The sequence below is a fragment of the Leptidea sinapis genome, chromosome 4 (genome assembly GCF_905404315.1).
Source record: "Leptidea sinapis chromosome 4, ilLepSina1.1, whole genome shotgun sequence".
Classification (NCBI taxonomy): domain Eukaryota; kingdom Metazoa; phylum Arthropoda; class Insecta; order Lepidoptera; family Pieridae; genus Leptidea; species Leptidea sinapis.
Window position 1 is genome coordinate 963,520 of NC_066268.1, and position 23,897 is coordinate 987,416.

Below are 23,897 nucleotides of genomic sequence, written 5' to 3' on the forward strand. Positions count from 1 at the left end.
ACAATCACTACATTATTAAACAAAGGGAGAATGTTCACGATTACCAATTCAATTTATTTTACTCAAATCAGGAATATCATCCAAATATATTATAATCATTTCACCATTTGTGCCAGAAGACGTCCTCTTCTAGACAAAGGCCTAATTATATATAATATAATCATAAACATATAATATTATAATATAGATAATTTATTGGACGTGAAAATCTAACCCTATAATAAACCGCTAAGGAAGTCACGAGACATTCCCAATATATGAAGACAATTTACTGGGAACCCTAAGCTACTAAATTGTATATGCCATGCCACCTTTCAAATAAACGAAGTTTAATTTAACTTCACTTAATAACTATTTGTAAAGATATAGACATCAAATTTTTTTTGGACTCTTATTTCCTATCAAAGTTTTCGACATAACCCAAATGATTGCAAAACTGAAGTAGCAGTGGGCAGGGCTCATAGTTCAACGGACAGATGGCCGTCGGGGCAGTAAAGTCCTCGAATGGCGACCACGTACCGGAAGACGCAGTGTTAGTAGGCCCCCCACACTATAGACCGACGGTCTGGTCAAGATCGCCGATCGTCGTGAAATCTTTGGGGAAGACCTTTGTCCAGCAGTGGACGTCTTCCGGATGATGATTATCAAAGCCTAATATAATTCCTAACCTAACACTCTTAACACAACTTACCCGAGTTTTAAGTAAAAATTTCTTGTAAGAAGGTTTTTTTTGTTATTAATAAGTAATTCTGTCTTAGGCTTAATGTTATGGGGCAGCGAAATAGAAGAACACCCCTTATATGGACGTGGTGTTTGTAAATGGCCAGGCTGTGATGCACTCGCCGAAGACTTCCAAGCTTTCCTGAAGTAAGTATGCATGTCTACACAAAAATCAAGACAAACCACAAAAGGATAATAGCATCATTTAGTTATTTACAAATGTAACGAACGCGCAAAGAGAATTTATTTAAATATACTTTTGTCGTAGGATGCAATTAATTTTGGTTTTAATACAATTTATTAAGAGGACGATCCAAAGAATTAGAATTATATGTTATATGATATCATTAGATTATCAAACTCATCTTATTAATGACTCAATTACTAAATGCAAGTTAAGAAATACTAGCCGACTTCGTCCGCGTAGATAAAAGGTTTTTGTTTTTAAATAATAAGCAAGTTTGGAATTGAAGATTATCTCGTATCCTATTCCAGTTCCGGTTCCCGTTTTCACTCCCATCCCCAACATATTATATGTATCTTATTTCGTGGAAGATTGCAAACTAAACCTGCTATTGGTGTACTAAGTTATAGCTCATCGACTTGAATTTCAGTTTATCACAAATCCCGCGGGAACCATGCATTTTTCCGAGATAAAATGTAGCCTATGAAGATTGCTTAATAATTTCATCACAAGGAATAAACATACATCAATTAACAAATATAATAAACTTTAAGTAATATAAGTTACATTTTACCAGGCACTTAGAAGCGGCCCATACTCTTGACGATCGCTCGGCAGCGCAGGCTCGTGTTCAAATGCAAGTTGTAGCTCAACTTGAACTTCAACTTAGACGTGAGCGGGACCGACTTGCAGCTATGATGCGTCACCTCCACGCCGCCAGAGACACTCATCATCATAAGCTGCCTCATGGTTAGATCTACATTCGGCATGAGGAAACATGTCTTTTTTATCAAAAGGCGTAGATATATGAAGGGGTATCATGCAATCCAATATAATATAAATAAATGTTTTATTAAAAAATGGCTCTGTCGTAAATCCTACTACTCCATAACTGAATATCTCAGTGATCGGACAGCCTGGGACTAGATTATGATTATTTTATAGCGATTGCAATGACAATACAATATTGTATATTTTTATTCAAATGAGCGCAAAAAAATAATCCTGGGAGAGTTTCTTGCGCCGCCTCTTCTCTCCCAGGGCGCCATTTGTTTCCGAAGCGGTATTAGTATCTAGTATATTAGAAATGACATCAAATAAAATTCAAAAGGAATAAATTTTGAGAAAATAAATTCGTTTTATAATAACAAGCACATGAGGCATTCCATCTTTAATGTCATGAAGGTAGTTCGATATTATCGGGGTCTTATCGCTTTACATGACCCCATGTCCTATCTGATACGATTCACTGTAAAGGCATTGTGACTGTTAAAAGCATATTAACTTTTAATTAAGCAATTAATACAATTAATTAAGATTACTTTTTCCTATGTATTGGATTAGATTTTAAACGAATAGATGACCGTTGGGGCAGTAAAGTCCTCGAATGGCGACCACCTACCGGAAGAAGCAGTGTTGGTACGCACCCACAAGAAATAACTTTAATTAATACAGTTATTACAATAACTATATATTAAATTACATAAAACTCAGTTAGTTTTGTAATATTTTAATATTAATTACAAAGTGTTTGTGAATATTAATAACTGATATAGGTTTTAGTTTGAAAGATCATTTGTAATATGAAGTAGTCTTTTGTCCTTAGCCTCTCCAAAATATTGAAATATGATAAAATATTTATATTTTGTGTTAAAATAATATATTGTTATAGGTGCTAATGAAGGTGCCTCACCGGGTCCTGTCAGACGACGTGTTTCAGATAAATCGGGCGTTGCTATCGCTGGAGGTAATTGTTAAAATTACATTTAATAAAAATAAAAAAAGTATCTATTAAGCTTAACTGTGGTCAACAAAGATAAATTAGATAAAAACTTAATAACTGAGGCTATTTATTTCCCAAGGTCTGCCATATATGCTCGAAAGAGCCGGACTAGATGTTCAGCAAGGTAATATTATAATTAAAACCTAATAACCCCAACTGTAGTTACTCACGAAAAGATTATAAGACTTACATAAAAGGAATTGAAATGATTTTTACAGAAATACAAAGAAACCGAGAGTTTTACAAGTCGGCGGATGTTCGGCCCCCTTTTACGTATGCTTCACTCATTCGGCAGGTAATGGAAATAAATAATATATATTATTTAAATACTAAATATATAAATAATGTGGTATGGAATAAATAAATAAGGGACGAGACGAGCATGATGTTCAGCTGATTGTAATTGATACACCCTGCCTGCTCAGGATTATGGATTCAGGATGAAAAACCCAAAAATTCTGAGCGGCATTACAATTGCGCTCGTCACCTTGAGACATAAGTGGTCAAATTTCATTTGCCTAGTATATTCACTAGCTACGGCGCCCTTCAGACCGAATCACAGTAATGCTTACACATTACTGCTTCACGGTAGAAATAGGCACCGTTGTGGTACCCATAATCCAGCATCCGGCAGCAAAGGAGCCTTCCACTGGTATTTTTTTTTATTAACGTTAGTCACACCAACACCACTCATACTAGGTAATAAGTATAGCTTTTTCTTTCATAGTTCATGATTTTTGTTGATTATCATTCTCATACAATATCATCGTCTGGCAAAACAATATCCCCTAGTCCAGGATCTGCAAGATAGTTGTCGTCATGTATTCGTAACAAAAACTTTCCAAATTGACCAATGAATCACGAAATCCATGGTCCAAAATGAATACCTATTCTAACTACAGTTATGAACATCTTACACTCGTCCTTATAGGACTTGATACTGTGTTGGTTTGGAGAACTAACCGACATATTAGGATGTATATAATATGCAATGTATGTATGTTAAATATATTATTAAAAGGAGTCCCTTAAGGCAAGGTTCCGAAGATAATGGCAGCGTTCCCCCTTTGAATAGCTAGACTAATTCTTTGTCCGAGATAGCTGCCAGCTCTTCGGTCTCCTGTGATGTCGACAAACCTTTTTGCTATTGCCTTAAAAAGCCTTATAGCGTTAGGGCCCACAGACCAAGGGTCTCGACACCGAATGGTACAAAATCATATTCGGAGTCTAACTCCTGTATTTGCATGCCCTGTCTTTTTCAGCCGCTTCACAAGCTGCACCAGGTCTTTTATAATAGCTATTCTATATAAATAAATATCCTATGAAACTATTTCAATATGCTAGCTACATTATTTACTTTACTTTCCCACTGATTTATATAGGCGCAGATGTGACGGCAGCGTATCATCCAAGTACATTTATGATATAAAAATGAAGAATTACAAATTGTGAACTGAAACTAAATTCGATGGTCTATACTCTATAGTTTCACTGTCGTTATAAAAATTATGTAGCTACATTTTAGCTAAAAAGAGTTCTAACAGAATACCACTTTAAATTTGAAATTTGGACCAGAAGGTAGCTATGTCCTTAATGTTGCTGTATGATTTCCAGGCAATAATAGAATCGCCGGACAAGCAGCTAACATTGAATGAGATCTACAATTGGTTCCAGTCGACGTTCTGTTACTTCAGACGCAACGCTGCCACTTGGAAGGTAAGATACCTCAAATTTTCTTATGATTATGGTAGATGCAATAATGTTAAATCGTTTAGTGAAATTTGATGTTATTCTGTTTATAATTTGAATTTCAATAACCATAAATGCTGGAAATGGATTTCCGCGGAATTTAAAGGTAAAGGTGATGACCACTTAATCTTTTACATATTAAATAGTTATTGAAGTAGTTAATAAGTTGTTTCACATTCTCTGAAACATAAAAATTGTCTTAATTTAAGTACAAAGTTAAAGACTGGTGTGAAAAGAATAAATTTTAAAAAGCTATGGGTTTATTATTTAAAAAAAAGGTAAAACATAATCGGGTATGTAAAGATCGACATTAAATGTTAAGTATGTAACAACTCGCTGTAAACGTATTACAACAAGATAAGTGCAAACAGAATGCGGTACGTCACAACCTGTCGCTGCACAAATGCTTCATGCGCGTGGAGAACGTTAAAGGAGCAGTTTGGACGGTGGATGAAGTAGAATTCTACAAGCGGAGACCACAGCGAGCTGCGCACGCGCCGCCCCCGCCAATGCATCCTCACGCCGGGTACGCTTCAGCGTCGCCTGGCCTGCAGACCTACACTTTACATTATAACTTCACAGTTATACTTTTATAACATCTTTACACTTCGCATTATCACTTTACACTTTACATTACCATTTTACACTTTATATTACCACTTTGCACGATACGTTACCACTTTAAACTTTACATTACCACTTTACACTTTATATTACCACTTTGCACGATACGTTACCAATTTACAGCTTACATTACTACTTTACACTTTACATTACCACTCTACACTTTACATTACCTCTTTACACTTTATATTACTACTTTGCACGATACGTTACTTCTTAACACACCACATACACTTAATCACATCAAAAGCCTCATTACTAATAATACTTGACTGAACACTTGAGCACTTTACGTTTTATAGAACACAATTCATTCAAACTTTGCACATGCCATTACAACTAAATACTTTACAGTCACGCTTAACACTTTAATCTCTTCTACAGATATAAGATTGAACAATTATTTACTGTCAATTCTATCACAAACATACATTTATGAAACAGCAAAAATTTATTCGCACCGCATTTAAACACATGTTTTCACTAAGAAATTGTTACGTTACACTACTCCTAATTTCTACAAACTTCAAGGATAAAGCATGTACCTAAAACTAACATAATAACATTTTACACTAACCCTATAATAACATACAATACATACTTAATTCTTCCATGAACCGATTATAACTTCCATTCCTCGCACTAACACAAATTATTCATAAAGACACAATAATACCACCAACTTACATTACATTATTTATTATTCAAACAAAACAAATCTTATAACTATATTTACAATGACAACTATGACTACATAAAATTAAAACTATCATTACGTGGAAGCGTACCAAGAATACTGGCAGCATTACCGCGTTGGATAGCAAGGCTGATCCGTTGACCGAATTACTTACATTCAATCTAAACATAGAGTAATTTCACATAAAATATCTATACTTAAAACTACCTACACTCATGATCAGTTCAATATATACGGAAATAAATTTAAACAGATAACATACATCAACGTAATAAATACTATCTATACACATTAAAATAATGTCACACACAATCCATATTATTAATAAATACATTAATATCTTATTATATTTGTTCAGTAATTTCATACCCACAATTACATTCAATATAATTTATATAATTTGAATATTGCAAAATAATATGATTAATTTCACGAAATAGTATACAAATTTTGAGTCAGTTAAAATTTTGATATTAATTCATCAAGAAGTATCATGACCTACTACTTATTATCAGTATGATTTTTCATTTATTTAACTTTACACAACATATAACGATAAAACATCCGGGAAAATTTCCTGCAATAAGGACAATATAATCTTGGTTGAATTATTTTCTTAATTTTACAAATCAACAACTTAATTTCTTTGCGAGTATGCAATTTTTACAACTACACATCTTTTACTTCAATAGACTTTACTAAACCATCACTACACTTGACAAGTTTATACTAAACACGTTTATTAATCTTTTCCTAAATATTTTCATTCTAACCTAGCCCTAAATCTTAATATGTAAATAAATGTTTTATCTCATTCCAGATTTGAATTTGTATTTATTTGTGTAGTTTGTATTACTTGAATGAAATTTGTAAGTTATGTTACAATCAGTTAAAATGATTGCATATTATGATTGTAATGTAATCATGTGATGTCTTGTAATTTTGTATTTAGGTTTTGTTATTTGTGTGTGATCGTGAGGTTCAGCGCTACGGTGAATAACATTTTTCTCGCTTGCCTTACAACCAAAATCCTTAAAATTACCTATTCCTTGGGGTTTTTCGGTTCCTGCATGATGTTTAAATATTACTTCCACGACGATCTAAATATGCCCCAATCGCTAGTTCGAAATTGTTTTTTAATGATATAGTAGTAAAAGCTATTTGGGCATATTATTCGAGTTTGAATAACTGTAATTTGTCAAGGCTAGCAAAAATTTTCGTGCATTTGCTAAAGAAAGATGAATTATAGAATGCAATCCGGACGAACCTGTCACTACACAAATGTTTCGTGCGCTACGAAGACGACTTCGGTTCATTTTGGATGGTGGATGATGCGGAGTTCGTGAAGAGACGGCATCTAAGCCGAGGGCGGCCAAGGAAGTATGAGCCAACTCCCCCAGGACCGAACGCGGCTCCCCCACAGTAAGGGCGAAGACACATCTGACGTTCCGACCGTCCAACGAATCTATACTTTTAAATACAGACCATTTTCACAAAAGTTCAACTAAAAAAAATATCAATTTAACCCAAGTTATATATTTAACAACTTTATCTATTTCAAACTTGCGATCTGATTTAAAGTGATTATTAATTTTAAGCAATCGTTCGTTAGGCGGTCTTGTTCAAAATAGAATTGTATGTGAAATTTACATTTAATCATAGTTGTTGAACCCACAAATAGATGTTTTTTAAATATGAAAACGTGTATCACTCTCATTGTAAGCTTCGACAAAATATCTTGTTATAATAATGTGAAACACAGGCTTTCCGCGCTGTAATAAATATCCCGCTTGCCCGTAAGATGCATTATTCTGACACTGTTGCACAGTGTAAAGATAAACACTTGTGTTTCACATTAGTATAGTAAATCATATGTTTAGTGTTAGTGAAGTTAGTGGGTGTTTATATCTGATGATGTATATAAACCAGTTGAAATTCAATTTAAAGTTCAGTTAAGTCTTCTAATTTAGTACACGCAAAGGGGTAATAGATTTGTAACAGTTTATTCGTGGAAAAGACTTAAATATTTATTCATTGACAGTGTCAAACTAGAGGACAATGACTAGATTAATTGCCAACTAAATTTGAAATCGCAGAAAGCAAAATTCAATTTGGCAATACTTCTTTGATCAATACTTCAATAAAGTTCAAAGTAAACTTATCAATAACGATGGAATTACAAACACTGGTAGAAATAAAAATGTATATTGATGATATAATATTAAAGCTATAGAAATTTCATCAGATATGAGCAATCATCTTACTAGTTATCGTTTCTCAGAATGCCAAGCTGTAATATATTAATTGTTTTGCAATAGTCTTAAAACCTGTTATTATGAATGCTTAGTTAAATATATTTTGCAATTGTTAAAATAGATATACTTTGTACGTACTCAAACTTGATGAAAATGGTTTAATATATCGAATGTTAGCGACATAAGTACTTCGGAATTGTTGTTGCATGCTTTATTGTTTTTGAAGGATCGTCGTTGGACATTCAAGTAAGATTGTTTTATCTAAATTTTTCCCATTTTATGCATGATCTTATCCTTATATTATAATATTCGGACAAGGTAAGTTTTTATCAGCTTTGCATGGGCAAAATATTCGCATGGTAACTTTGTTTTTTTCTAATCTTTTTATACGCTTGCTTTTTATGTATTTATATTCCATTTATCTTCTACTTTTATTCACAACACAAACATTATCAACACTGCACACTGTAATTGGTTTAATATATCAAAATTCGTACACTTTACTTTAATAAACTCATACAAATCAACACTGTTAAACTTGATTTTCAACACGAAATCTATGGTCTGAAGAGGCTGGGGTATGATAATATTTATTGAATTTTATTTTATTATTAAAGTTAAACTTTTAATTATTTTTACACTCTTCATAAATTATTGAAAAATCGTAAAGAATTAAAATATGAATTAATTTTATTGAAGTAATTCTTCTTTAGGTATAATAATCCTTTTTGTATTCTACAGATTTATGGGGGCACAGAGTCCGCCAATGATGACTAGTCCTCACGGATATAGTGAAGTTTTGAAAAGAAATCTTCAGGTATTTTGTAATTCGATATTAATAAAAAAGTATATTGTAGTAAAGTACCTTGTAGTTAAATAGCATAGTAATTGTACCTTGAGGTGACGAGATTATAAGCTAACGCGTGCTAGATCCCAAAAATGCTAACGTCACTGGACAAGCAGCGTCAAAGTTGTGCTCGCAGGACATCTGTGGCAATAATCCTGGTGATATATTTACTCGTATTGCCACAGTTAATGAAACATGGATCCGACAATATGATCCGGAGTCAAAACAGACGTCATTGCAGTGGTTAGAAAAGGGGGAAAAATGCCACGGATGTTCCAAGTTAAAAAAACGGTATCCAAGCTCATGGCCACTGTTTTTTGGTATTGTGAAAGGATTTAGCTTATCGTTTACATTCCTAAAAAAACTACCATGAATAGGGATTTCTATGCCGCATTGCTGACAAAAATGCGTGAATTGGTGTCCTTTTTTGGATGAATCTGTTCACTCAGCGCTAGTCAGCATAGCTATAACGCCATTTTTAATACCTTAGGCTTAAAATTTTTCAGCCGCCCTTAGTTATGTTGTAAGATTTGCTATATCAAACAGAATAGTAGAGAAACAGACAGAACTGTAGATGGCAGCTATCGAAAGGAAGGGAGAAGGTCTGGCAGTTAGCCTGGATATAGCGAAGGCCTTTGATCGTGTATGGCACAAGGCGCATCTCTCAAAACTTCGATCATTTGGGCTTCCCTAGAATTTATGCAAGTGAACCTGCAGCTTGGTTATTGCTCAAACCCGAAGCCCGTGAACGCCTGAGTGCTCCTAGGCTGTATGCTATCTCCTAAGCTGTTTCGTCTGTATGTCAATGATATGTTGGCTTTTGACATACTTTGCTATGTAGACGACAGGTGATGCCGAAAATTTATATAATCATCATCTGTATGTATTTTTCTATTTATCTATGTGCATAGCGGAAGTGGGTAACCTCACAAAGGTGACCAGTATAAAAAATACTGACAAACACACGATAAAACAAGAACTTTTTTCGCTATAGACCAAACCTCCTTATGTGAAAAATATTTTTTTCTTTCAACTTCGTCTAAAGCGTTTTTTCTTTGGGTAATCCACTCAATATTTTTATCTCGTAGGGTATGATGGAGGATTGCAATTTGGCTTACATGTCCGCTGACGATCATATGATGCAGACTGAAGACTACCCATCATCACATGAAGATTATAGGTAAGTTGCTATCACTTTTCTATAGGACAAAGTTAACAGACAAACAAAGACTTTATTAATCACTCCAACAAAGAAATCTGTTATGAAATCCTGTGTTTAACCAACCATGTTATATGGCTGCCAGCAAAGAGTTTCCACTAAAACAGTAAAATGCTTACCAAATTAGTACAATTGAATGCGGAATGAATAGAATTATACTAGAAAAAAAACTAAACAAATTGATGCTAAATTAACTATGTATAACCAACTTCTGTCTGGATTTTTTAACAGTTTTGAATTTCGTAACACATTTGTTTTCCACCCAACAAAAGACCAATTCGACCGAAGAGTAGGTGTAACAAGTTTATGTCTGCTTATAGTTTTAACATTATGATTATCACATGTCTAGAAGATACCGTCGATAATGTGCCCCTGAACATGCATCACATTATCAAGAAGAATTGCCGTCATTTGTTTTATATAGACCCAACCTAAAATTCGTCCAGCACTCCCTTTAGGTATCTTCATTAAATCTATCCTATACATCTTTTTCTGTATCCCTGACGTGTTACAAAATTTCTTGAGTTGTTTAGTGGCTTTTAGCCTGATGTCATTCTTATCCTGAAGAAGGTCCAGAATCCAAATGAAGATATGGGCGGTATATCCTCTTCTATTAGCTCGATGATTATATTACTATTTCCAGCAAAAGTATGATACTGCAGCCGAATGCGCGTAACGTTATCTGAAACTGGAAGGTATTGAGCTCTGAGACTTGCCATCTTATGTGCTGTAAAATCTTGGCACATACGTATCACTTACCATCAGGTTAAATTATATTTCTTCTTCTCACTACTGGCGAAGAAGGCGTGATCCTTTAACAAGAATTATGTAGGTAATGTATTTCCTTATTTCAGTCGCCCACCCATGATGAATGGATATGGAAATAGCAGTTCTTCTCACGAGGTCAAGGCAGAGGATTTGAGCGCCAATGATTCACAAGATATTAAGCCAAATATTTTCGCTCTGAAGAACGAAATGCAAGCTTCTGATTATTCCAATAAAGGTATTATTTCAGCCACTAATTGATTAGCTTACAAATTTTTTGTATTACACGAGACAAACTGAGCCACTTCTGCCCTGATGGAGACGCAAAACCACCCATGGACATCTTATACCATAAATCAAAAAAAGCACATCGGTTTGTGCGAAGCAAAAGATTTCTTGGTAAACTCGTGGCTATGGAATGTCTGATGTAAACCATTGAACAATTTCTTCGAATACTGTCCGTGATATACAGGAAATCCCATCTCTACGTAAGGCGAAAAGAAAAAGGCGCCGTTGTAGTACCCCTAATCTAGCCGGCTTCCTGTGCAAGGAAGCCTCCCACTGGTAAATGCCCTTAGTCGCCTCTTACGATACCCTTGGGCCTGGTATTTCCCTATTTTTTATGCCCCAGGGAAGCACATGGCATATTGCTCCATCGCCTAATTATGCATGTTATTTCTGTAATGTTTTGTATGGTAATAAAAGAAAGATTTTTTTTTCAGATTACTCTAATTCAAATAAAGAGTCTTTAAGCAATCGTTCGAGTGAGACTAGTCCGTACAACGACTACGTACGGCCCGAAGACCGATACCGCGCTTCTCTTTCTCATATCAAAGATGAAGCTGAGAACCTGTCCCTAAATGAACAGAGATCAGACAAATAGAGTGATAAGTCAGAAAGAGGCTGTAGAAACGCAAAAGGCAAAAGAAACATCGAATTACAAGAGGATAGTTTTGTTTTGTGTAGAAGATTAAGAATTTTGCGGATGGACAGAATGACGAACGAATCTGTTGACACTAAGGTACCTTACGGGTATAGTTATTACGTGAATCTTGTGTTCAACAATGAATTGCTTTTCATCGGACTTTTGAAGTTGAGTCTTAACCAAATAATTTTTATTTTCCCGCCCGGTTTTAACGGGACAAGTATTATAGTTATTATTTTTTATTTACGTTTTTACATTGTTAGCTGTTTTGAATTATTAGGCTATTTAGTATAAGGTTAGGGAAAGGTACAGTTGTAATCGTGTGAAGGTACCCTAAAAGGTTCATATCAATATTTAAAAGTATTTAATCATTACTTATAATAATAATAAGAACAATAAGTAGATGTATTGGTATAGATGTTTTATAGTACATTATAGCACGCATGGCGTTTTGTTTTAAATTTATTTTATTCCTTGTTAGTTTAAATTTATCTATCACTATATACAATGACTGTCATAATTCATTTAATTTTTTATTTCTATGTTTTTATCTTATTTTCATTGTAGTCTACGATCGTAGATGTCTTACGTCCAGCAATTCCACAGCTTTTTTTTATTATAAAATAGATAAACGTATATTCAATATTAATATATTATACAGTAGGTATGGATTGTATTTATATGAAATAAATGAAAATACAAGCCATACTGGTCGACAGAAGTATGATAAAATAATTTATTTAATTAAAGCTCCTTAACTGTAAATGTGAATTTGTCACAGAAAATAAATATCAAAATTGAATTAGAAAAAAGGAAACAGTCTGTTTAGACAACGTACTTTGATCCTGAGGAGCGACAACTTAGCACACAAGCGGAAAATCAGCTGTTACTTCTAGTAAACAAGCTCTTAACAATTAGCGAGAACAATTAGCAAGAAATGAAAATTGATTTAAACATTTCACTTGAACTTTTAGAAAGTTAAATTAACAGTCAATAACTTGAAACAATCGCGTAATCTTAAAGTTTGAACACATTTATCCCGGAAACTCGCGGTAAACTGAATCAACAAACGCTCAACATCGCGAAAAAAATAATGTGCGAGTGCAATCAACTTTTGCGCAGAAAACTGGCAATGCCGCGTTTTGATCAAATATTCAAGCTCATTGAATCACTGACCTGGTGACTCAATTCTACAGTACGTTAAAATTTGCTTAAAATGAAAATTCTACTTTTTGACAAAATTAATGCACGGCTTTTGTTAATTTGTATATCGTCAGCAAATATGCTAACAAGTATGAACCAACATTTATTTCATATATGCAAGATCTATACTGTATAATATAAATATACGATTTATTGATTCGATAAAATGGTCAAACAAGTGCGTTCTGAGATTTTTTGGATAACACAAAAACGGAGTTTTTTTTTAATTGTGACTTAGAGCAGTGAACAATGAAATCTTATAGGATCCAAAACATAACATTTTTATTAATCCACCCGTTTCCCGTGCGTTGCAGTCTGTGTAATCACGGGCAATTAAAATTATTCTATATTTACTTTTTTATACCCTGTCACACGCCCTGTACTTTTAAAACAACTTAATCTAATTCAAAATATATGAATACAATCAAAATGATCAGTACTGAACTTTAGGAGATTTGCGATTTTGAAAAACGAATTTTTTTAATAATTTTATATAACATTCAAATATAGTTGGTAAAGAACTTAAAATGGAAAAAAATAAGCTTAAAACCATAGATAGATGATGAACATCAGATGCGTCACTAAAATAACAATAATAATATGACAGAGACATAAATTAGATTGTTATTGAGAGTAAGCGAGATACACGCGATTTTTTGTTTGGACACAGTTCATCGGCTCCCTACAAACAATGGCTGCCGTGGTAAAATACTATTTAATTTAAATTCTAATTGTTAATATGTAATTAAGAATTTGGTGTGAATTCCTCCTCCCTGCGTCGTAATCCTCAGTACTGAGGGTCGGGACCACCCCTCTGTAACACGTATGTTTCTCACGTATGATCGCTCCCCATCTATTCCTTTCTGTGGCGGTGTGAAAGGCATTGTGAACCGTAGCGTCGAGGGCGGAGCGGATCTGGTCGGACCATCGTGTTGGACTGCGTCCACGAGGCCTCCTCCCATCTATTTTGCCGACCACCATGAGCCTCTCAAGGTTTCCATCGTCCTTCCTTGCGATGTGAGAAGTATTCTAAAACTCTGCGCAGACATCCGGAAGACAATCGCGAGTAGATCCTGAGTTTACGCAGTATGGAGAGATTAGATCGAAATGCTGTCCAGGGGATACGGAGCATCTTTCTCCAGCGCCACATCTCAAAGGCGTCAATGCGTTTGCGGTCTGCAGCTTTCAGTGTCCAAGTCTCAGCGCCGTACGAAAATATCGAGAAGACTAGGGTCCGTAACAGTTTGGTCTTAGTTTTTACGGAAATGTGGCGATCTCTCCAGATTCTTCCAAGCTCAGACATAGCGCTCCTAGCCATGCCAATTATTCTGCGTATTTCCCTCTCGCACGAATGCACGGTGTGAATTCAATTATTATTAAAATATGGGACGTTGTTGTCTATTACATTCTACAAATCGTTCATAACGAAAACATAACACCCGTCACAGACTATTGCTATCTCATTCATCTCTCTCATATATGTGTGAATCTAGTGTTCATCTTCTATCTACGCCTAAAACATTATAAATTCACGGAGAAGAGGAAAAGAGCATTGACGGATTGAAGTGAAAAGATTATTAAATATATTAATTATATTGTGATTAAATATTGACATTTTTATATTAAATAATTACTTCATATTTAACTAACAAGGAAATTATCACATACTGCAATACACCGGCGTTTTATTTTACAATGTATACGGAATTGAATTGATCTGAAATCTTTTGTAAGTGCCATTGTTTTTGGTTGGTACGAAATGTGATTATTTTGTCATTATTGTAAATATTTTTATGTAAATTGTTTAAGCGTTGTAATAGGATCTATAAGTGTTTACTTAATTACATATTAAATCATGTTGTAGAGAATTTTAGTGCTTTTCATGGAAATCTAAACGCGCCCGGAATTTTTGTAAATAATGGAATTAGAGTGTTGTGTTGATGTTAATTTTGGACGATTATTTAATTAATTTGTAGCAATTTATCCATCGGATTTAAGGTGTAACATTTAGGGGAGGTACGTACAAAATGACATATAGTTTAGGTTTTGGGTCATAACTCTTTAATGGTAAATCACAGCGCATTCACATTGCACACCAGTAATCTTAGGTTACATGTCTCTGAATTATAATAGATACTTAAAAGATAAACAAACTAGAAACTAGAAAAAATAATAATTTAAAATTTAACTGAGATCAAAGAAATCCGTTTTGTCCATATGCTATGGACAAAATGGCACACCACATACGGACTAAATGATATACACGGCAAAAGTTATAAAATTAAAGACAAAGCTCGCAAATGAACCGCTTGGTTCGTTTAGAAACATTCGCGCAAGAAGCGTGGGCCCAATGTGAACATTTTAAACACCGCAACCAGTCTTCTCCAGGTTTTGATCGCGAATAAAGATCGTTGCAATAAATACATGCGCAATCCTCTTCGTCATCTTGAGCGTAGTTTGGCAAATTTTCTTCTTCGCTGTCTTCTTGGAATATGGTTTTGGTAACCATTCGTCTCTTCTTCTCTGAAGGAGCTTTAGGCTCATTTTTTGCCTTAATTTCTTTCATATTTGGAGTTGAAGTCAAAACTAAAGAGGTTTGCTGTTTCTTTCGCTTACGTTTGCCTTGGCCACTCACGTAATGTCCTTTTGGGACAGGAGATATAACTTCAATAGGCACTGCTAACGTATAGGATGAGGGATGTTTTTCATTACCAATAGATTCGCGTCAGTCCAAACAAACGAGATTCAAGTAATTTCAAATGCTCAACTAATTTTCTTTCCACATCAGGTGGAAAAGTAGCTTTCCAACATCCTAGACCCTTTGCACAGGACTCCAAAGTTTTGTTACTATCCAAAGCATGTCTTCTTAGAGTTGCTTGTGGTACTCCAAATGTCTTCGACGCTAAAATCCAGCCCATTTTGTTACTGCGAACTGCTTCCATAGCTTTACGCATTGATTCCTCACTCCAGGATTGACGATCAGTCGTCCGCTTATAATTACGCGGCATTATCTGTAAAGAAATTAACAGCTGATTAACGAGAAACAGATATTGAGTACCTACAATTAACTCATTGAGTTCTTATGGACAAAACGACATACCTATGTCATTTTGTCCGTTACATATGTATGTCATTTTGTCCATAAAACGTTATAAAAAATAAAAATTCAACAATAAATTCAAAATGATTATTATTTACGGAAAAAACTATTAGAAGGCAACAATAATTACTTAATGGATGTAATAAATGTAAACACAAGATAATATTATGAAAAACATAACATTAATACACAAAAATCCCTGCATTAAATAAAAACTCGTAACTTACCAATGTTTATCGTCGGCCATAACACCCAAACGAAAGACTGGCGCGAGTTCACGTTTTGACAGGTTCGTATTTCCGGCTAGAGTCACGTGATGGAGTTATCTATGGCGGACTAGAAACGTCAGAATTTGAAATATGATGCCTGTGTCATTTTGTCCGTATATGTCATTTTGTACGTACCTCCCCTAATTTTATATGACACTAGCTGACCCGACAGACGTTGTTCTGTATATAATAAATAAAATAATGTTTTTATATGAATTTGTATTGACATAACATCAAAAATTACTTCGTAAATTATACACTCTGCTGTCGCAATGAAATTGTTTCACAGCAGAACTGTCAAACCGTGCGTCAATAAATTCTCTCATAGAAATTATGTATGGACACATCAAAGGAAAAACAAATTTGTGGTTTTTATTTAATTTAGCTGCATTTTCCTATTTATTCACCTTTTAAATCTTCTCTGGACTTCCACAAATTATTCAAGACCTAAATTTGCCAAATCGGTCCAGCCGTTCTCGAGTTTTAGCGAGACTAACGAACAGCAATTCATTTTTATATATATAGATTAATATACATTATAAGCTTCGACTGCTATATCTATACATTGCCGCATTTACTCCAGCCGTTTCAAAAATTCTTGGTCAATAAGCAGCAATATAAATCATTTATTCAGTTCAGATTCTATTCGGACCGTGACAGTTGACACACGACTAACGGCCGTTTTCAATAACCTATCTATCCTTAGTTTTAGAGAGGTACAAATGATTTATGTTTTCTTTAGTGTTAGAGTCTCAGTCAGACTGACACTGTCTCGTGCCAGATTTTGGCGGGACAACACGTCCTGAGGATGCCCCGTATAGAGGCGAAACACGTGTCGAAATAGAGGTAGAAAAATCTATCCGTTAACGCTTACTTGCATTTCAATAACCTATCGACATAAGGCATTGGACTATAACTATATTGGACATAACTATGGATAGATAAGATGTTGTCACTAAACGGTGATAGCAATGTATCCGTAACTAGAGATACGTTATTGAAAACGGCCGTAAAGAGAAAAGTGTGCCTACATTGTCTTTAAGCACACTGTTGCCGTTCCGCTAACAGACTGCGAATGATTTGTCCTTATATATATATAGAACGTCATATGTGTTGTGTTGTGTATTGGCGATATTACAATTGCAAAAAATTGCATTAAAGCTCTTACATGTTTTGTTTTTTCAGTGTCATATTTGATTTATTCTCAAGCCGAAACACGGATTAAATACATACGTACCTTTTTCAACTACTTCGGGAAAGTTAAGGCTTAATAACAAAAAATGGCGAAAATATCATCATTAACAGTATTTAAGAAAATATTTATATATAAAACTAGCTGACCCGACAGACATTTTTCTGTACATAATAAATAAAATACTGTTTTGTGTGAATTTGTCAATCATAATTCATTAACATCAAGAATTATTTCGTAAAATATACTCCCTGTTGTTATAATGAAATTGTTTCACAGCAGAACTGTCAAACCGTGCGTCAATAAAATCTCTCACAGAAAATATGTCCATACAAAACCAATATGGGAAATAAAAAATGTTATGGGTCCCAAATCGAAATAAAAACTATCCTATCTCTCAAGTTGGACTAAACTGCACTCCATGAAGTAATCCCTATTAAAATCCGTTCATTAGTTTAGGAGTTCACTGGAAACAAACATTAGGACACTGGATTTATATGTCATAAGATTAACAATATTTTAATTAACTGTTACATTTTTAAATGTTTTTTTTTTAATTTATTTAGTGGCACGGGATGCAAATCCATGGGCCTTTCAATAAATCATTGCCCTCTGACTAACGCCAATGGGTTACCACAACGTTTTTTTGTGAGCCGTTTAGATTTTAATTGAAATAAGCAATAGATATAGTAGTAAATTGTAATCCGATGGTGTTTATTTTTTGCATTTTAATTTGAGTGCATTTAAATCCGAGATAATCTTATAAAGGGTGAATATCATATCACAATGTATAGTAATAAATGGTAGAAAATTTAATGTATTCCAAGCATTTACAGTAGAAATTTAATATAGCACTTTTCGACTTAGTAAAGTAATGAAATAGCTCTCCGGAATTCGACTTAATCCGAATATGTTTTAATTAGTATATTAATTGTTTAATTCTACCAAATTTCCTGTTTGGTTAATCGTACAATTTGAGTACTTTAAAGGAATTGACTTTTGAAATTATTTTTATAATTCACATTTTATTGAATTGTTTGTGGTATTTTGAATGGTCTGGAATTCGTTAATATTGTTTCTTTATATTATGGTGTCTAAACCTCAGTTTCAATGTTACTATTGTTTTTTATCTTGATCATCTAGAAATCCAATCCTTTTTGCATCATTTCCAAAGATTTACAAGCGCTGGCGACAGTAAATAAACACACGTATAGAAATAATTAACCGTGATCAGAAGAAAATATTCAAAAATAAAATACATAATACACAATAACAAATTATTATATGTTATGATTTTAAACTGATAACCCTCACTTCTGGGATTAATTACACAAATAAAACTGAAATGAAAATACTATTAACGATGCGGGTTATTAACTGTATAGTAGATCCTGTAGAGCCATAACCTGAGAGTTGAACATGCAAGATTTTATCAACGATACGTCACTATATATATAAATACGGTTGGCTCAGTTGAAAAGTTTCCATGCTTCCCGTGTGGTCCCATTGTAATTTGGTCCAGATCTGACATTGGCATCCATGAGAAAACCATAAAAGTCTTTAATTTGCTAAACATACGTATAGCAAAGTGGATGATAAATTTTTAGTGATTAATGATAGTGACCCTAACTTCTGGGATTAATTACACAAATTAAATTTGAAAACAAAATTTATGAAAGATACAGGACTCCACCCACTACCTCTCGCATTCCGTGCGAGCACTCTTCCACTGAGCCAACTATTCGAGTGATGTTAAGTTCATAAATAACTCTGAGAGTTGAACAAAGATATACCAAGAGTACATATGGGGCGAATCGGATCAAAATAAGAAATCTTTGATAATTCAAATATCTCTCTCACCCCGCACCTCCCGACATAGGCAGTATTTAGATCGCGCTTGTGAATTAGTGTCGATTGATACTTCTTACGATTTTATCAATAAAAATAACACTTAAGTATGATTTGCTCAACCTCAATGAAAAAGTAATCCGTTTCGGTCTACCCTACATGGAAAAAATGATATTATTCACTTCACCGCATGGGTAGAGGTACCCATATCCTTCCTATAAACATTTACATTATGTCAGTTAGTCGTGAATGGATACGGTACTTTTGATTGGTAATTGTTTAAGTGTTTGCACCTGTTTTATGTCATTTACGTTTAATGTTTTATACATACATACATAAAATCACGCCTCTTTCCCGTAGGGTTAGGCAGAGACCACTTCTTTCCACTTGCTACGATCCTTACATACTTGTTTCGCTTCGTCCACTTTCATTATTCCTTTCATACATGCTCTCCGGTTTAGGGTACTCTTGACCTGGCCTTTTTTCAAGACGTCCCTGATTTGATCTTGAAACGTCCGCCTAGGTCTACCCCTTCCAACACTTTCATTCACACTGGCCTTATGTGTAAAAGGTCTATGTGTATATATTGACGAAGAAAGTGTTTTCATCGTCAATCATTCTTCATTCATTCTCTCGACATGTCCAAACCATCTCAGCATAAGATTTTATAGCCTCTTCATATAGAAGCAACGTTGAGTGTGTATGTCAATTCATTCGAAGTTCTAACTGAAAGAAATTCTTTTTTGCACTCTTTTTAAATAAAATATACTTTATTTTACTGTCGTTGCTATTGCTATAAAATAATCATAATCTAGTCCCAGGCTGTCCGATCATTTAGATATTCAGCTAGTAGGATTTACGACAGGGCCATTTTTTATAAAACATTTAAATTTATTTATAGATAATGCCTGAACAGTGGCTGGGACTTTATTATATAAGTGTATACATTTACCTTTAAAGCTATTATGTATCTAATAAACATTCTTTCCTAATAAGAGAAATAATATAATATTTATACCAGACCATTCAAAATTATCAATTTTATTATTATAAAGTAATAAAAAAGACAGTTGCCAGTTGTATTTGTAAGATGTTTTCGTACCAATTAGGCATTTTATTTAGATTGTATTTAGATATAATTTTAGATTCACGAACGGAGATTTGTCTCTTCATTTAATGATCATTGTAAATTATACTTAGTGTTGTATTAAACCAAATTATTACAAATATATTTTATGGTTTATTTTGAACCTCTTTTACAAACTTCGGGTTTCAAGGCATTAAATCTATAGAGCGTACTTAGATTTTGCTCAGACTTTACTTACGTGAAACTTAACTGAGTGTAAGCTGATCATAATCCTTGATTTCGTTTACGACGCTTACGTTTGATTTTGTATACGGCCGTTCCCAATATTCAGTATATCTCTTACTTGAGATAAAAATCGTAACTATTCTTGACTTTTCTGTCCCAATAAAGTAATCGACGGTAACTCACTTTATCCGTACACGCTGTCTGTCAATGGCACAACGCATAGCTTACCAGCGATAGAAGAAGATAGATTATTGACAACTAATAACTGACAGCAGAAGGTAGTAATTTATCTCTATCTGTAGATAGTATATTGGGAACGGCCGATAGTCATTTAACAGATAATATTATTCTGAGCTTAAGCTAAGACAGCCCAATACAAAAGTCAAGTTCGCGTTTTATTACACTGAGCTAAGTAAGCAAAGTCTGAAAAAATCCTAAGTACGCTCTATAGATCTAAGCCTAAAAGAAATAGCTTTGTTCTAATACTTCATTCGAACATAAGTAATATCTCCGGAAATAGATTTTAGAATCGAAAATCACGGTCACAGTTGTGTTGTACAAATGACGTCAATCAATACGAGGATCTGATCGTCATCATCATCAGCCGGAAGACGTCCACTGCTGGACAAAGGCTCGCAAAGATCGCCATGACGATCGGTCCTGCGCTGCCCTCGTCCAACATATTCCTGCGATCTTGACCAGATCGTCGGTCCATCTTGTGGGAGGCCTACCAAGACAACATCCGTGTCGCGGTACGTGGTCGCCATTCGAGGACTTTACTGCTCCAACGGTCATCTGTCCTTGCCACTGCCACTTCAATTTCGCAACCATATGGGCTATGTCTACGGATCTCCTCATTTTTGATTCCATCTCTCAGGGAATCTTCGAGCATAGCCCTCTCCGTTGCCCTCTCAGCGACAATAAGCTTTCTTATAAGGCCAATAGTTAGCGACCACGTCTGTGTTGCGTATGTCATCACAGGCAATAACTTATTGAAAGTCAAAAACTACCACCCATTCCAAAACGAATGCCTCAGACCTGAGAAGAATGGCCGCAACAAACTCAGCGGACTTTTTTTTCAAAAGTATGTTTACAAAGTAATATTAAACTTATTATTTAATAGCCTGAGGGCGGTCGCTCCATTCCCAATCTGTGATATCATTGAGAAAGTCATTAATGTTATAGTAACCTTAACCACACAAACGTTTCTTTACAATTCTTTTGAATAACGTAATATTTCATAACACACTGGTTAATAACCTTCGTCTTCACACACTGTGGTATTTTTGGACGAGAAGATTTTACGGGGCTTCCCTAACGCTGCCCATGCGAGTTTGATTCGATGAGTGACCTCTTTGACGAAATAGGACCTGCCCAACTGGATTATTTGTCCAAGGTAGACGTACTAATTGTCAAGAATTTCGAGTGTTACAAGGGTAGATGCGACTTGGACATTAGACATGATCTTCGTATATCGATAATCAATGTGGCACCGCTGAAGAGACTGAAGCACCGCCCAGATCTCGATCGAATCAAAGGCTTTCTCATAGTCCAGAAATGCTAAGCATAGTGACTGGTTATACTCCTCCGTCTTCTGTATAGCCTGCTGCAGGGTATGTATATGGTCTATAGTGCTAAAGCCTTTTCAGAATCTGGCTTGTTCGGAAGGCTGGAAGCCGTAGAACCTCAAGACGTTTTGTGATAATCGTCTTTTTTGAAGAACTATATCAGAACAGCACTTGTATACTTTTGTGCCATGCTTGCGGCGTTTAACCCTCGAGGATAACGGAATTGAATGGCTTCTGCAGGATCTTAAGCAAAGGAGTACTACCAGCTCTCAGAAGCTCGGCTGTGATTCCATCATCACCCAGCGCCTTGTTGTTTATAAGCTATTTTAGGGCCATACTAATTTCGCACAGGTCTGGGATATCTTCGGTATAGTGTCGGGTTAATTTGGTTCTTGGGTCTTCAGCCTTTTTTCTCCTAGTTCATCCGACTTCAAGTCGGTCCACAGTGTCTTGAAATTATATGTTGCCAGAGCCAATGGTCTTGTTGGTGGTAGCGTTGCCAACTTGGCAGTATAGACATATATACTATATTAAATATTCAATTCCATTTTCTGTCTTGATCCAATTCTGATAATTGCGTAAATAAGTCACTCATTGAAATATTTATAGTCTAAATGAGTTGCGTATTATTTTGCAACTGCAATTTCGAGAATTCATGTGACTAACGATGATTTAGTCATCGTATTACGTTTTTTATAATTTCTGATAACAGTTAGCGATTCGGAAGTTGATCACACATGTTACATATACGTCTGAGACCATATAGACGACAGTATGAGTCACATTGATTCAGGACTTTATAACTTAGATCATGTAACCGTCTACATAGACCATGGCAGCTGTGAAAACGAAAAAAATTTAGTTTAGAACTAACCTCTATTTTGAGCAATGTACGCACACTAACTGAATGACACTAGTGTCATACAAATCGTGAGTGTAAGACGCACACCAAACTAATAATCCTGGCCTGTAATTTATCGGTTTTTTTATCAGCAAGACACTCTATACTCTATCTAGACATATTAATTATCTAAGATTTCCAGTTATAAACGTCATTCATTGTTTATCTTCTACCATTTTATCGGGAGTGTTGCGAAGAGCTTTTTAACCTGATGCCATCAACCGAAACCCACCTTCGAATGGATATTAACTTGACTATCACCCTCACCTTATATGAGTGGTATTCCTCTTCAGTATGGTTTCAAAAAACTTTCTGCTACGTACCAGCCTGGCGAAATTCTCTAAGAAAAAATTGTATGCAATTGTATGAAACGTGCAGTCTTTGATAGATTGACAGATGACGGCTATAATCTAGTAAGAACCAAGATAGCTGAAAACCACTAAGTTTTAAGCAACTTTTGGCTTTCAAACTTAGCCGGATTGTACTTCGTCGCCGATAAGTTAATTACTATTGCAAACTTATTTCAAATCTCTCTGCACGATTCATACTAAACTGAATTTCGATTTTTACTTAGACAGTCCCACCTCTTTGCTACGTACATCCGACCCATAGGAGGATGTTCTTTGTGCAGTGTTTCCAGGCACCAGGACATAGGTACCATCATCAAATAATGTGATTCCTTTGGTATTGCTAGAGAGTGTGAGTGGAGGCTATCATATAACATTAGGTTGACCAG

At 34.8% G+C, this 23,897-nt stretch overlaps 1 protein-coding gene across 4 annotated transcripts in view; it reads left to right on the forward strand.

Annotated features, from left to right (window-relative positions):
• The window catches only part of LOC126980001 (forkhead box protein P1), a 113,485-nt gene extending 92,874 nt beyond the window's left edge, over positions 1-20,611 (forward strand). The window contains exons 9-19 of one of the 4 annotated variants that reach the window (XM_050829615.1): positions 759-867; positions 1,482-1,654; positions 2,577-2,651; positions 2,767-2,811; positions 2,885-2,982; positions 4,302-4,403; positions 4,808-4,962; positions 8,754-8,829; positions 9,948-10,039; positions 10,933-11,081; positions 11,566-20,611. In XM_050829615.1, coding sequence (XP_050685572.1) covers positions 759-867; positions 1,482-1,654; positions 2,577-2,651; positions 2,767-2,811; positions 2,885-2,982; positions 4,302-4,403; positions 4,808-4,962; positions 8,754-8,829; positions 9,948-10,039; positions 10,933-11,081; positions 11,566-11,726 — 1,235 coding nt within the window. In that variant the 3' untranslated portion in view covers positions 11,727-20,611. Of the gene's footprint in view, positions 1-758; positions 868-1,481; positions 1,655-2,576; positions 2,652-2,766; positions 2,812-2,884; positions 2,983-4,301; positions 4,404-4,807; positions 4,963-7,006; positions 7,180-8,753; positions 8,830-9,947; positions 10,040-10,932; positions 11,082-11,565 lie in introns of all 4 variants that reach the window. The other 3 variants (XM_050829618.1, XM_050829616.1, XM_050829619.1) reach the window with 3 other exon arrangements.
• The last annotated feature ends 3,286 nt before the right edge of the window (positions 20,612-23,897 follow it).